The 16,027-nt window shown below is 44.4% G+C and overlaps 2 protein-coding genes across 3 annotated transcripts in view; one reads left to right on the top strand and one right to left on the bottom strand.

Moving 5' to 3' along the window:
* The window catches only part of UFSP2 (UFM1 specific peptidase 2), a 356,824-nt gene extending 351,564 nt beyond the window's left edge, over nucleotides 1-5,260 (top strand). For both annotated transcript variants that reach the window (XM_069631513.1, XM_069631514.1), the window contains 2 exons: nucleotides 3,579-3,703; nucleotides 5,071-5,260. In XM_069631513.1, coding sequence (XP_069487614.1) covers nucleotides 3,579-3,703; nucleotides 5,071-5,157 — 212 coding nt within the window. In that variant the 3' untranslated portion in view covers nucleotides 5,158-5,260. The remainder of the gene's footprint in view (nucleotides 1-3,578; nucleotides 3,704-5,070) is intronic.
* Nucleotides 5,254-14,175, bottom strand: ANKRD37 (ankyrin repeat domain 37). The gene is made up of 5 exons (XM_069631515.1): nucleotides 13,827-14,175; nucleotides 12,008-12,160; nucleotides 8,018-8,109; nucleotides 6,485-6,702; nucleotides 5,254-5,957 (listed from the first exon to the last, which is right to left on the bottom strand). Exons 1-5 carry the CDS (start codon nucleotides 13,851-13,853, stop codon nucleotides 5,950-5,952), a joined length of 498 nt encoding a protein of 165 aa, XP_069487616.1. The 5' UTR covers nucleotides 13,854-14,175; the 3' UTR covers nucleotides 5,254-5,949.
* Nucleotides 14,176-16,027: the final 1,852 nt, after the last annotated feature.

Here is a 16,027-nt window from a genome sequence, read left to right as displayed (position 1 = left end):
CCACCCCCTCAACCTGGGTAGTAAAGGGTTTAGGTCCTCCCAAGCCTGGTCGGATAAGGGATTGGAGTGGGCAGGGCAGATGTTCAGGGAGGGTGAATTTTTGCCTTATGAGGAACTAAGGGACGCGCTCGGCCAGGGATCCTTAACCATCTTTGAGTACCTCCGCCTAAAGGGCATTCTATGTGACCAGTCATGGGGTCCCAATCTGAATAGACAGCTAACCCCTTTTGAGAAGCTCATAGATACGGCAACCTCGAGGAAGGGGGTGGTATCTTGCATGTATAAAATCCTCAACACGTACGACCTCCAGGGAAGGAGCAACTTTCGCAAGTTCTGGAATGACCTGGCGGGAGAGGAGATTTCAGAGGACTCCTGGTCCAGAATATTCAAAATTGCCTTCCATGGGAATCTATTTACCGCCGATATGGAGCACAACTTTAAGGTACTGCAGGGGTGACATAGGGACCCAGTGAAATTATCCCGGCGGTGTCCCTGTTGTGCCTGAGGGGATGTGGTCAAGCAGGCTCCAGGAGCCATATGTGGTGGCACTGTCCAAAGGCTCAAGTGTACTGGGGGTTAGTGAGGGACTGGATGGCGGAGGTGATAGAGGAACTCTTACCTCTAAATCCCCTGAGGATGCTACTGGGCCTCCCCCTGGAGGAAACGGAAGTACACCGATACCCAAGGATGCGGGAGACAATGTTGCGGGCGGGTAGGGTAGCCCTCGCACAAAAATGGAAAAGCCTGGAGCCCCCTTCCAAGGAAGATTGGATGAAAAAAGTAAAAAACATGTTTGTGATGGACAAACTGACTGCCATGGTGAACAATGACACTGGCTCATTCCTCACGAACTGGTACGGAGTACAACAATCCTGGGGATGGGAGGTCCATTGAATCCTGGGTGGTGATCTTGGACTCAACGGGGCGAACCAGACCGACAGCTGTGCAAAAAAAGACAGGGATGCCCGGTACCCGGGGCAAGGCGGCTTCAGGCCTGTCGGAGTCACGGGCACTAGCTGCATCACATCCGAAGAGAGGGCGAGTACGATAAAAGTCTCCCGGAACAACAGACTTGGTTTGGACATGGGGTCGGGGGGGTTGGTACAAGTTGGGGTGGTGTGGTAGGGGAACGTTTAAATACTGTTTTGTAAACCTGAATAAAAATTGAAGTTTAAAAAAAAAAAATCTGTTTAAGCGCATTTCTAGGTTGATTGCTTCTGGGTCTAGGGTATCTCCACGTCACCTATTTAAATCTCCCAGGAGCAGCACTGCCTGGTTTATTAAGTAGTAATAGTATTTGGGTGAGGTCCTCGTTGAAGTTGGGCATATTTTCTGATGGTTGGTACACAAGTATAATATTAATGCATGAAGAGAGAGTGGGAGTAAATTTGAGATGAATAATCTCACACCCTGGGCAGGTGAGAGGGGTTTTGTAGGGATGTAACTCTTCTTTAGTGATGATTGCCACTCCTCCTTTACCAGTCTCACGGGGTGGGGGGTACAGTTATCCGACACAACGCAAGATCAAGTGTGGGACCATTAAAGCCTTGCAGCCATGTTTCTGTAAGGCATAATAGATCTAGGTTTTGTGCCAGTGTAACCGCGCACATCAATGGCATGGGCTTTCAATGATCTTGTGTTGAGGATAGATGCCTGGAGAATTTGATATGTAGTCTTTTTTTTCATCCAGTTTTTCCACTTGTTTTCCTACTTTTTATTGTTTCGTTTAGAGATGTCTAATTCTATCCACAACCTATCTGTTCCTTTGTTCCCGTCTCTAGTATCCCTTCCCACCGTCTACTATTTCTTTTTTGTTCTCACAGTGGTTTGTTTTTCTAGTTTTGAGATTGTGAACTTGTAGCAACCTCGGCTGTAGCGTATGTCTTCACTGCATGCCACGTGGTGATATCACAATATGAAGTCACCAGTTACTGCCCTTTTTGGAAATGTCAATGGTTTCTACAACATATAAACAACTTCCTTACCAGGAGTATTATTCTACACTCCTGCACTAGACCTTGTTCTTGGTGCACCCTGACATCTACATGCTGGTAAAGAGCTCTTCAGTTGTTTTTGCGTCTTGCCGGTTATTTTCTTTTTCTACCATTTGTTTCACCCATATTTTTACATCCCCATTTCTCTATTATTTTGCAGTAGGTTTTTATCTGATAACCTTTACTTGAACATTCAGGTATTCTTTTTTTCTTGTTTTCGTTTAGACAAAAAATGTTCTCCTTGCATTAGTTTTATTTTCTACCTTATTTTAGGGTTGAATATCCTTGAAGTTCAGTTTTTTTTTCTTCACACGTAGGCTGGACATGTAGGTCCATATAGACCGGTATTCATCTAGACTTTTCACAATGACATGTGGTCCCTCAAATAATGAAACTGTATACATATATGTTCTCTTCCTGACATATTTTTTTTTTCATTTAAAGATTGGCCCTGATGAAGGATGTATATCCAATATGCATTCACACGTCTACTTCTGAGACCATTTTGTTCACTTCAGTCTTCTGTTTTGATTCACGACTACCCGACGGTGCTACGTTTGCCTAGCTACAGTGCTCACCAGAATTTACCAACCATACTTAACCCTCATTTGAGCTCTGGTGGTGCCCACTCACTCATTAGTAGAGGGGACCGTACATTGTACTAGTTGCTTGTGATTTTTTTTCTGGGATTCCACATATTAGTGATAGTTTAGTAAAAGCAGAAAGATGGTGGTTTCTAGAGAGGTAATCCGGAGCACACGATGCACTTAATTAACATGAATATTGTACTGTCACTGACTGTTGTCAAACACTGCGCTCTCTCAAACCAAACCCACCTATGACACTGGACATGACCGCCGAACTTCACAAACCATTCAAGACAGCAAACTATTATTACGAGTTCTTGTTTGGTGCAAGGGTATGCATCCACACTACTCTGGTCACCAAGCCTGCTAACTATCGTTGATGCGACTCCCACACTCTTAACGCATATAGTGACACATAAATGGAGCGCACACACAGATGATAGGGCGTGTTGTATGACCTGCTTCCCACCATCCACCTCATGTACGGAAATCCTCGACCTGCAAATTTACTTTTTGCTTCAAAACAGTGCACTATGGGAGGTTCCAAGACCAACACCTATGCGCAACCAGGCAGGGAAACTGATAATCATCACACAGGCTACTGTCCCCAACTATTGTGAAGGTTGTGGTTTACAAATGCAACATAAATTGACTTGTAATACTAGTTTCATTCTATTGCCTCTGAGAATTGATAAGCTCCATGTGATGCTTTCAAGACTTCAACATTTCTTGAGCACAATTCCGCTTCTGGCGTCAAATGAATACTGTAAGACCAAGGCAAAGAAAGCACTGAAATCGTGGCTGGGTACCTTGCTTAATGTGATTGTAGGGGCAACCAGCTCCACTGGTGGCAGTCTGAATGTCCATAATGCGTTTTGGGTATTTTTCTCAAAAGTGAAGGTACAAGTAGTTTATTATGTAAAGTTAGAAATCGTAGTCCCACCCGTGACTAATTTGTAGTTTTTTTTTATTCTTGTTCTCTATTCTTGTTCTCCAGGTGGAGGAGTTTTGGCCCACACAATATTAGGGGTAGCGTGGAATGAGGTGACTGGGCAAATAAAGTTTCTCATTCTGGATCCCCATTACACAGGAGCAGAAGACCTGCAGGTGATTCTGGAAAAGGTATGTCAATGTCATATGTAAAGAATTGGCATGGGATGTCAGTGTTTAAAAACAATCAGGTGCATACATTGTGTGCAAATTATATATTCGTATTTATTGAAGTACAGGCTGGTCATTTCGATCAGAAATGGAATGTGGTGGAAAAGGAGTGGTCAGGGAGCTAGGAGGACAACCAGTCAAGGGCAGTTTCCTAGAAGCGAAGGAGGGAAGGTTTTTGAAAGGGGGAGAGGGAGGATTCATGAGGTCCAGAGGTCTGATAGTGGTGCATGGGAGCGGGATGACATGGGGTAAGAAAATTGGCATCCTGACTGAGCAGCCTTAGTGGAGAAGTGTTTGAACCAGACTCGGGATACGAGGGGGCTCTATCAGCAGATAAATGTATCTCGAGATAAGCAGGCTGTGTGGTTTGAAGGATTTTAGAGGGGTAGGGAAGAAGAAGAGACAAGTCTGTATGAGAGATTGTTGGGTCAGCACTTGATTTCTTTAGGAGAGGTAGAACGGTGGCTTAGAGGATACCATATCGAGAGCAAGAGAAGTTGAATAAGGCAGAGAGGTGAGCAGAGTTGATGGATACAAGTTCATGAACACATTGTGGTGCAAATGGGTCAATTAGTGTGAAGGATGGGAAAATGTTCTGTGGGAGATGGGAGGAAGGAATTTCGAGGTGCCCCGAGAGGTAGATGATGTCCCATTGTTTGGTGATTTTAGTTGTATGGGATAAAAAAAATGAAAGTGATTTTACAACAGAAAAGAGAAGCCGTCGTTCACAGTATGACCCATCCTGCACCATAGATTGGCAGCAGAAAATCGTCAAAGCACCAGAAACGTTACTCTCAAGCAAGGCTCACTCTATGCCAACCAATTTGGAACTGTAGCTACTGGCTGCCACGTTAGTTAACTTTGATCAAACGTATTCAAACGGAACAGTGAAGCCAGCCAGTACCATGTACACACACCACTCCATGCAGACAACAGCAAACTGCCATCAGTAACCTGATCCACCCACAATAGCATAAAAACATAGCATTTGTATTTGGTGACTGCTTTATAACATTCGTAATACTGACATGAAGAAATACTGAATGGTTATTTCACAATATTCAACACTGTTGACCTTTCGGTCTATGTGGGTGACCAAAAGCCATTGAACGCTTTGGCCTACCAGGATTCTACTTGTCATGCATTTTTAGTGACAGCTGAACTAAGGCCATGGTGCAGGGCCTGGGACCCAAATGTTGGCATCCTTAGTCTCTTTTCCATGTAGCAACTTCCAATGTACTTTCGAGCAATTGGAGGTAAAGATGCTTTCACAGCGTGATTTACTAAAAAAGGCATGACCCGGCTTTTGTTTTCCCTTTCCTCTACAGGGTTGGTGTGGCTGGAAAGGCCCCGACTTCTGGAGTCAAGATGCCTACTATAACCTCTGCCTACCTCAGGTCCCAAAAGTGATTTAATTGGTCCACATTGCATGTTGGCAGAATGCTTTTTTTTTTTAATTCAAGACGTTATGTGTGCTGTAAAGAACAGAAACAATAAAAGTTCACAACGTGTTCTTCAGTCCAGACATTTTTTTATTGAAAATATTCAACTGTAAACAAGATGCATACTGTATAAATCACATATCTGTCGTTGGTCTAGTTGAACATCTTCATTTCCTGACAGTTGTCCTTAAAAGCAAACACGGTGCTGCAGGTGGGAGGGAAACAGCTCCATGCATGTCTCAGCAACCCTCCCGCTCACCACTCAAGAAATGTAATGTGTACTTCCTACTTCCATTTCCATCACAGGGACACAATCCTGCCAGCAAGCACAGATTCAGCATCTTTAAGCCTGCACCAATGCTTTTACAATCCCAGAGGCACGATGATGCTGATCACATAAATCCGTGTCAATTGCAAACCGCTCCCTGGGATTGAGAATTCCCAGCAGGTACCTTCAGAAGTCCTTTGCATTTCGAATCATTGATGCTTGAGGGTCCCATTCACTGTATTGCCGAGAAAACCCCAGAACATGCTGAACTTGTTTGATATCAAATGTAAAAAAAAATGCATAAATACAATAGCTTTATAACTGTTCGATGGGAAAGAAATAGCACCTTTTACAATAAGGTTAAGTTCCATAGTCCTCTTCCAGAAGGAAAAAATAATCTGCTTAATGTAAGCTTTCCACTGCTGCTGCAGCCACTCCTCTACTGCAGAGGTCGTCTTCTTCTCCACAGTTCAATGCGTAGCCTTCTTCCCGTGCCTTCAGAAGCCTGTTGGTAAACATAATCCATCACGTATTGTTCATTTCAGATGATTTCTCAACATTCAGGCTACACCATTGATTTATCGATTGTTTTTCATTATTTGTATAGAAAAAAAGTCTGGCTTGCTTCCTCGCGACTGGGTGTAGGCGCATGGCTGCCTATTATCTGACTGCATTATATTAGATTTAAATATACATTTTACAAAATCGGTTCTTGCTTCAAAATCTCAGCTATAGGGCATCGTCGTGCATGCACAAATCTGAAGCAACCTACAAATAGCAACACACTCGAGACGTACACAGATGTTTAAACCAAAGGCAATGCACAGCACAACAGTTTAGTAGTGCAACAGCACACAAATAGTAGACTTCATTGTTGCCACTCCAACTTCTGGACGCAGTATACTTCATTTCTAGAGGACCGAGAACCCCCCCCCCCCTTCCCAGCCCACCTCCGCCCAGAGTTTCTTTGTGCAGCTCACAGCACACTCCACTAGTAGGAGCCCCGCAAAGTCCCTGGAGACTGCTACATACCTTCGAATCGTACTCTCTTTCCGTCTGTCGCCACATCACTGCTGCACGGTCGTTTCTGTCCCGCCAAAGACTCTGTCATCACACCATGGCCAACAGAAGGTGCTAACTGCAGTTTGATGTTCTGTGTGTGCTTTACAGAGGACAGAAACCTGGCACACTCCAAATACCCCGAGGACCAGGCAAGGTCCTCTGCCGTCTCTCCGTTGTTGTTGCACATGCTAAACAAATGTTAAAGGAGCAAACATTAGTTTGCAGAAATGAGCAAGTTAAAAGGATACAGGGTCGAACGTAAATATTATGACTCCTGAATTTTTATATAATCTACTTTTTTAATTCACAACAATGCAGTGCCTTAGCATAGTTCTTCCTAATCCAGGATGTGTTACAATTGCCAAAAGATTGGCTATTGGCTGTTCATAAAATGAGACTTGTTTATATGCTGTATGAACAACAGGTCACGAACATGGTGTGTGTAGATATATACGTTTGAGTGTAAAGTGTATCCCCAGTTCCTTGTTGTTGTAGGGGTCCTCCTTTTCTGTATATAGGGTTCAGAAACAACAGTTCTCGTGAACCCCATTAGAAAATGAAAGTAACTGCCGTTGTAGCAGGTTCTGCCTAATTCTTTATAGTCCCCCATCAGCAGAAGTTGGTATTTCCCAAGAGTAAGTCCTGGGACGCAAAGGATCGATTGTGGGTTTGGTTATGGTCTGATTACTTGCCAGTACTCTTCCTTAGTCCTACTCTCTCGTCTCAGTACTCGCAACCCAACCCACCTGACTCCACTCACCCAAGGAGGATGAAGGGGCCTGGAATTCGAAGGTAAAAGTAACTAAGGATCGTGGAATTATTTATACCTCCTGGAGGGGCGGATCTAAAAAAAAAGGGGGGGGCATGTGGGCCTTACCTGGACTAGGACTAATGAGGATTACTGGTAACACTTCATCCTCTTTGGGTGAGGTGGGTTGTGCCTAACTGCTATTAGTACATGCTCTGATTGTAAGTAATCAGAGCATGTATTTATCTATGTGCATTTTTATGTACTAATAGCAAGTAGCACAGAAACCGGAAACAACCCTTTGTGCAAGCAGCCATGCTGTAATCTGAGCTGGAGGAGCCTTTATTAGACAAGTATACGAGAATTTCTGCAATTGAAAACCTAGACTCGTGTACAATTCAGCTTAAGGTTGTGATTCTCGCTATCAGGAAGGGCCAGCTTCTCCAGAGGCTTGGAAAGACATAATTGGAAGGCAATGCATATTGCCCTCATTGTTTGCGTGGTGTCAACCGCCTATTTGGCGAGAGAGGGGGGAAATCCCTCTTGATGTCGTGCCCCATATTTTGGAACTGCTCAAGTGGATTTTGCACCACGGAAATGGTCAATGCCCGATTGGTAAATTAGCTGCATGTGTCCTAATTTAAAGCTCACACAATACAGAGAATTAAAGGCCAGCCTATAAAAATGTAATGTGGTTTGGCTACTGTGCTCCACGAAGGTCAAACTAATTCAATGAGTGACTCATGGGTACTTACTCCACTCTGGCATCACCAGCGACCAGCAGACTGAGGCACTGCAGGCTCCCAGACTTTGCAGCCTTGTGAATCGGCGCCTCTCCAAAGCAATCCTGTGAACACATGGGGCCATTCCTTGTTAATGCACACATAGAAACATGTTCAGTTAAACAATTATAACATGGCATGAGGTGGCAGTGACGTTAAACTTGATTATTTTGACAAAGTACAGTCACCACCCTACTCCAATGCAAGAAAAGAAAAGGTGCATGCTTCTTCCACGCGCCACATACATTACACGTCATACTGAACACCCATGTGTAGCTTCCGTGGGTCCAAGGAAAACGTTAAGACTACTTACTATTATCTAAAAAGCAGTGTCGCCCCTTTTGACTGTGGAACATGTAAATCATTGGCCCTGCATTTGTAGAGTGCAACAAGAGAGCCAAAAAAGTAATGGCAGGGTCAGTAGTTTTGGCTTTTGTGTAGAAATGGTATATCCATTCATGGACAGCCATAATGGTACTAACTTGGATATTCGTAGTAGAATGTGCAAAATGGTGAGTGCCAGGGCATAAAATAGCACTGACTGGCAAATGCTTAGATAATATCCATGCACGAGCCAAAACTGGTGGTTTTGCCAATGCTTCTTTTTAACAGGACTTCAGTGAAGGACATGCTTATTGCTTATGGTGCACTTGGTTAAGATCTTTTTATTACACAAGTAGCGCATTTACAGCTCCAATTAAGTCACTCACTCGGAGAGAGGACTGCTTGCTTTGAAATAACAATGGCAGGCACCTGGAGCACAACGTTTCATCTTACTTCTTCATAACACTACTTCAGAGAGACACCACGAGGACATGGGATGGGCAGAAAGTGAATGGCAATAGGTATTAGCCTGGCCATGGACAGTCAATGGTTGGGTAAATAATCAAACCCCTACAAGCTTTGTGTCCTTCCTTCTATCCCATCACCAGCCTAGGTGTACGTCAGCACAATAGTTTCAGGTAAACAAAACTAAAAATCTAAGGGACTATATTAGACCGGAACTTTCAGTTAGGGTGAGCCTGGTCAGGAGGACACGTTTGTACATTAATGGTCATCTGTATTGAAGGCGTATAGGGCGAAATGCTCCCAAATCCATCAAAATGACAGTGTTGAGTGTATGGAAGTTTGCCATGTTTTTCCCTGTGAAGTGTTTTACGTCCCGCTATCCTCCCCAAAATATCCTAAGATGTTTGTAGAAGCTCCACAGAATGACATTTTACAATACAACTTTAATCTCAAAATATAGTACCCCATATATTATCTAAATTGCGTAATCGCTGACTATAAGCAGCGTTCCCACCATCAAACTAAGACTGCGCTAGAGTCGTGAAGATTTGCATTGGAACAAAAGAAGAGATGGCAGTGATCATTTGTAATGTACACAACCTACCACGATGCTATAAGCGGGATAATAATTGGTTAATGTTAAATAGTGCTCTGTCACCAACCGAGTTGGTCTCCAGGCGCTCCGGCGGATCTGTAATAAGAGGGTGGGGATGGGGGTTGGGAGGTGGGTTAGGTTAGTCGGGTGAAGAGGGAGTAGAAAAGTGAGAAGAGTGGTCTGCTGTTGGCGGCTTCAGTTCGGTTTTCACTGTACACTGAGCTTTGGTGCAAGTGTCAGATCGGAGCGAGACCTCGTGTGCTGTTGATGCAGTTTGTGTTTGTCATTGTTGCGGTGAAGTCTGCGGTTTGCTGGGCGGGAGATGGTTGTGTGGGTTTTCGGGTGAATTAAGTAAGCAGAGATTTGAGGTTGGGTTAGTGGGTTGTATGTCCTTGCTCTCGCCTATCTTGTTTTATATAGGTGGCATACCTGTCGGTACGCTTAGTAGCTTGTTACGATTCTTGGCCATCTAACTGTTGGGTTAGATGTCACGGTGTGTTCCTGCTTGTGTTGTATGGATCTTAGGTTGGTGGGCCTGGATAAGTCTAGTCTTCCCCTTCTGGTGTTGGTGCTGTGGATTGGCCGCCCCTATATTCCCTCGCTGTCTATTTTGGCAGTGGTCTGCTGGGGGACCGATGGGCAAGGGTACTGATGATAATCGTCTTTTGGTATTCAGTCTTGGTTTAGCTGTGTATTTGGTCATTAGTGTTGTCCTGTTATGGCTAACTCTGTTTGTAGTTTGATACATTGTAGATGGTCTTCCTTGGGTTCTGTATGTAGTTGGTGTATGAATGTATGTAATTGGTGATAAGGGAGTAGAGTCACAAGACAATAGTGACTGGCACTGCCTACAAATCGCAAGTAGCTAACCTTTTAAAAGAAGTGTGGCCTTTTCAAACAAAAGGAGTGGCCGAACAGAAGGTATCGAGTTTTTGTACCTTGCATGAAAGAGAACAAAACCCATTTAAAAGGGGTGCATTATTCTGTATTTAGTTAAAAAAAAGGGTGTCATTTCGACCAGAAATTACTTACAAAGTAGGCATTAACAGAGACATTCCCATGGTAAGGCGCCTTTAGACGGGAGCATAGTTGCATTCAAAGACATATACGCGATGGTGAAAGGTTAAGAATAGGAACATCAATCAGGGGCAGCTACTGGCGTACACATGGGGACATGTTTAACATGGACACTAATATCCATATTTAGATGTTTATAATTATAGTAGTCCTGCGTGTAGAATGCAAAAGAGGCGGGTTGGGTGTTTGGTTTAGATAGGAAGGTGCTCCTTATATGGCTTGCAGTTGGTGAAGAGATTGCTTGGATGGCCAGGGAGGGGCAAGTGGAGTGGGGCAAATGGGGAAACTGAGCCAAAGTGGGAGCTGACACGAGGGTGCTGGGACTGAAAGGTTATGAAAAGACTGAACAGAGAATTCAAGAAGGAGAGTAAAGTGAGATACAGTCAGTGATGTATTAGGATGCAACACCGTGGATGGATTTAGCCAAGTAGCAGGAATTTAAAGGGCACGTTTGTGCGTGTGCAAGCAGAAAGAGGAAAACATATGAATGTAATAGGATGATTTGCCTGTGTTGAAAGCTTTGGTGAGGGTCAGTAGAGGCCTTTTAGGCAGTGGGAAGGGTGGAAAATCGGTACTTGAGCAAATGGTGTAGGAATTAAAATATAATGTAATCAGTCAAAAATCTACCCAAATTAAAATGTTCAAATATAAACTCGAAATCAAAACGAGCCAACGTAGAAATCCAGGATTCCCATGAATTGTGTCCAATCATTCTGATGTATGGGAAATGGTGGTGTGCAGAGCCAGGTGGTGTTCATGCCTCTCTGGCCTCCTTGACCTCTCAGACTTGCATCTGTCCTCTCATTCCCCAAAAAAGGGAGATACTCTGGAGATGCCTTAAGTGGCACTGCTAAATGAACTGGAGGTCATCAAGGGGGCGTGGCCTACCGGCAGGGATCGCCCCCTTGAAGAGCCAGCTTAATGGGCTACTGGCACCCCTGCCGGGCAGCCTTTTGAGGAGATCAGCACACACTCCCCCCTGGGGGGAGGGGGGTCGATGATCTCTGCATTAATTTTCTATAAGCTTGCCTGGCAGGGGACAGAGCCTTGCCTAGTCAGCCTTAATAGTGGCACTGCCCCTCGCCAGCTAGGGAGGGGCAGCGTCACCATTAAGGCTGAAAGGGTGAGGCCACTGGAAGCAAAGGCCTTTTTCCTAAAGACTGAAACTCGGCAAATGCTTCAGGATTGAGAAAACAAGGCCTCTGCTTCCAGCGGTCTCACGTTTCTCTACATAATGGTGGCCCACATTGCTTGAAGGGTGCCTCGCAGGTGAGGTGCTACCATTATGGATGATCGCATTTTTTTTATGAAGCCTGAAGCTCTCGCACACGAGCGAGAGCTTCAGGCTTTAGAAAAAAAATCCTTTGTCATCTAGCGGCGGGGCTGTCAGTGGAGACTAGTGAGTCCCAGCAGGGCCCCTCCTCAAAACGAGAGGCTGGCCCCGGCCCACTTAAAGCCCTCACCCGCTTGTCGGGCGACCCAATGTTGGGGAGTGTTCTCACCTGCTGGTTGAGGTCGGCGCCGGTCTGTAGCTGCCAGAGCAGGAAGAAGGCCTGCCCTCCGCAGGCGGCCAGGTGTGCAGGAGACTGTCCCAGGCCGTCGCCGGCAGAGTTCACGGCGCTTCCCGACTCCATCAGGAGGCAGCTGCTGTCAAACTGAGAGGAGAGAATGCGTGAGAGACGGGAGGCGAGCGCCCAGGCCATTCATGTCCCTAGTTACTAAATACATAGTTCATGTTCCAGAGTACGCACTAGTTCATAAGTGGCTTGCGATGTCTACCCACGCGCTCCAGCAGCACCAGAGCACATGGGCTTAGTTATAGTTTGTAAAGGATCTCAGCATACACTAACGCAATATGAAAGTAAACAAAAAATGCATCTTACACTAGTCATTTGGCATGTTCGTGGGTGGATCCCCAAAACAGTATTAGCGAGCCACTATCCTTGTAAAAGCGAAGAGCAAACGGAAAGCGTAATCTACGTCTTATTTTGTAGCACATAACGCGGAATACAAACTGATTCTGGGGTGCCCGGGGAGTATTGATTGATGCATAGAGCTGCTTTCTGCGGGAACATGTTCAAGCTTCCATGCAACAACGTAGCCCCCCTCCCCCGCCCCCCTTTCATAACACGCGCTCACATTCGTGGCTACCACGCCCCTTTGTAACGCGGCATAGATTTTAGAAACCCTTTTCTGCAAGCCGACCAGCTATTGGGTACATTCCATACACATGGACTGTCAACAGAGCGAGAGGCCGCCATGTGGTACACCAAGGGCAAGGCAATAGTGACATTCTCTGCTTAGATGCCAGAAGCGACCTTTTGACCCAAAATCATAACGGGGCTTTCTCATCACAAAAATATTGCTCCCGTAAACACACATCTTAATTTAGTAGCAGAAACAGAGGGTCTTTCTAATAGTTAAACCGCGCATGGCTGTGTGTCAGATTTATATACAGACAATAGGTGTGCCCCAGTGTGCTAGCGTGGGCAAGGGCAATATAAACATTCAAAATAAGAAACCTAAAACAAAGTACCCACGCCTATGACAGTCCTAAATTCTGTCAATGATTTAAGTTAAATCTCCATATTATTCACACGCATGTGCTTTCAAGGAAAGTCACAGGAACAACAAACCCAAAGAAAGGTCCCAAGAGTACATGCAATCCATTTATTATACAAAAAGAACATATTTTCTTAATAGAAAAGTTTCAAAATGCTTTGTTACACAAGTTTAAAAGACATAGCAGGAAATGAAAACAGAAACATAAAACATAACATGCATCCTGTATACATAACGCTACATTCATCATGTGTATATAGTAATCTCATCAGAGAGATGCAGGAAGATAATTGTCCAGAAAACCAATTAATGAGAGGCGGGAGTCCGACTGGAAAACAATTGTACCTGTGGGCTGGGTAAAACTAGGGTGTGTAAAAAAATTACCGTTTCAGACAAAGTAAAGTCGTTCAATCAACTTTAGTCATATGTCATGTCTTGCCATATAATTAACTGCCCTGTGTGTCAGATTTGCACAAGACATAAAATGGAGACATATTGTGTATTGATTATCGGGAGTCTACACCCACAACACGTAGAGTTCCCATTGCATGCCAACGTTTTGGACCGCTTGGGAGGGAGAAGTGATCACGAGAATTCGGGAGAATGGAATGTTTCCATTGAAATACACTGGGGTTAGTGGTATTTTAGGCGGGAAACAGTCAAAAATAGCAACATTATTGACAGGAAAATCAGGAGTCTCCCGCCTCAATCGGGGTGGTGGGCTAGACGCTTCCACGGGAAATATCCATCCGCTCTTACCTCGGCATTGCATTCCAGCAGCAGCATCGCAGGGTCCAGGGAGCGAAGCGGGGAGCAGGCAAACCCTGGCAAATCACTGTTCACGGGTTAGGGTGCTCACTGCAGCTCTAAGAGGAAGATGCACGGGTAATGTGCAGGGATGTGCAGAGAGGCCGCGCCTGAGAACCCCTTGCCTCGCTTCTGTGAGGATAACTGCCTAGAAGCCACAACAGGACACGCGCTCGCCTCACTCCAGCCCTTTGTGACTTCACTTGCCACACACCGCGACTCAAAACATGAGCACGCGGGGCGCACGCAGCGAAGGGCGTGGCTAGTATTGTCCATGCTGTGCAGCGATTGGTCGGGGCGCGGCCCTCTCGCTGGCAGGCGGCTGCTTCGTGCTCCCCCGGGGATCCCATTCAGCTGGTCACGTAGGCCCTAGCCGCGCGTGTCTGGCTGCCATGGGGCTGTCTGCCGAGGCGCACGTAGCCGTGCTCGGCCCCGCCTATCCCTGGGAGGCGGACAGAAGGTCCCAGCCCCTGTGCTGAGGAACGCACGTACCAGGAAACGACCCGTATGTGTATATATATATATATATATCCGCCACAGCACTCTTCCCCCCCCCAGCCTAATGCACGAACACACTTGACATCCAAGGAGGCCCACTATTAGAGGGAAGTGACGGTGGGAGCTTAAGTGTGTAATAATATTACCACCAAGCACAGGTGCAGACAATACTGAAACCTACTCCCTAAACCGCATTTAGTGGGTATATAGTGGGCCATTTGCTGTTAATGTTTCCTCGCCCTATTTGAGCGTACCTCAAAAACATTGTTTTTTAACCATTTTTATATTTGAAAGTGCATCCTTTGGGAATTATGAATGCTTAATTGTTGATCAAGTAAATGGTTACTATATGTTTTTATTGTGCAATCTATAAAAAAGATCCATACAAAACTATTTGAGGCTAAAATCAGTGACGTCTGGCAACCAAACATTAATCTCAACCCACATTTTTCAAACAGACCATGAACATTTATTATAGACAAAAAGGATACAAAGTAATTTTGTCAGTTCCATTGTGCCTTTGCAGGATATAAATAAATGATTCAACCTTTTTGTTTAATCCTCATTTCAAAAGGAAAACCTCCAGATCGTTTTCTGAATACCCACCTGGGTGTCAAAAAGCAGATTATTTGGAAGCAAGTGAAAACGAACATTCTTAAAGAATCTCAAACTGTTTCTACTAGGGATCCTCTTTAAGTAAACATGAGTTTTAAAAGTTTCAGGAAATAAACCGAGCATTAATTCTGCCAGGGAACGCTTGTTTACAAGATAGTTGTAATTAATCATCCAATCATAACACAACATTTTCTTTTTTAAATCAAAATAACTGACATCTTTCAGATCCTACACTTTCGTGTCTAAATGGCTCAACCAAGTTTCGCAATCATTTTTTAGATGACAAAGGAATGTACCACTAGACTTCAATATTAGTTCAATGGTTTCTAGACTCTACACAAGACTTAGGATTCGCACTTTCAAAAGCAGTGTGTATTTTGAAGGCAGCCGACATCTGCAGGTGAATTTCTTTTTTTTAAATTAAACATTAATTAATAAATCTAAGCTACAGAAAACCCCACGCCTGCCTCCTTTCATCCTCCCAACAACCTTCTCACTCTGCTTTCACGTCTATAATCTGGTGCATGTATTCTTGAACTCGACAATCAGGTTCCATATTACAACACATGCCCTTCCAAAATTTCAGCACACTTTTGTTAACGTTTGTATAAATGATTAACTATAAGATTTCAGACAAGATACTAATCGAGTTCCCTGCGCTGAGCTAACTTACTAGTAATAAACTGTGCAGTAAACATCTAAATTGGTGCACTTCTCGGATTGTCGCACAAAACACCTTTTCTAATAAATTGTAAACTTGAATTAGCATTTGCACTAACGCATTAACGCTCTGAAGCCCTACGGTATGTGGTGCTTTACAAATAAATAATGAATAATAATTAAGAGTTAGGCAGTGATGGAATGCACACATCATTAGTTAAGTATCCTATTTTAACCATGATCTTGTTGATTCAAACATTCATAGCATATTGGATTTCATTGTCCTAATCTGTATTGCATGTGTAGACATTCATAACTTAAAAACTTTAAATAGCCTAGGGCCTCATTACAAGTTGGCCAGTACACAGTACAAGTGCCGG

The sequence above is a fragment of the Ambystoma mexicanum genome, chromosome 6q, assembly GCF_040938575.1.
Source record: "Ambystoma mexicanum isolate Mex_15411 chromosome 6q, UKY_AmexF1_1, whole genome shotgun sequence".
NCBI classification, from domain to species: Eukaryota; Metazoa; Chordata; class Amphibia; order Caudata; family Ambystomatidae; genus Ambystoma; species Ambystoma mexicanum.
This window is presented reverse-complemented; position numbering and strand designations above follow the sequence as displayed.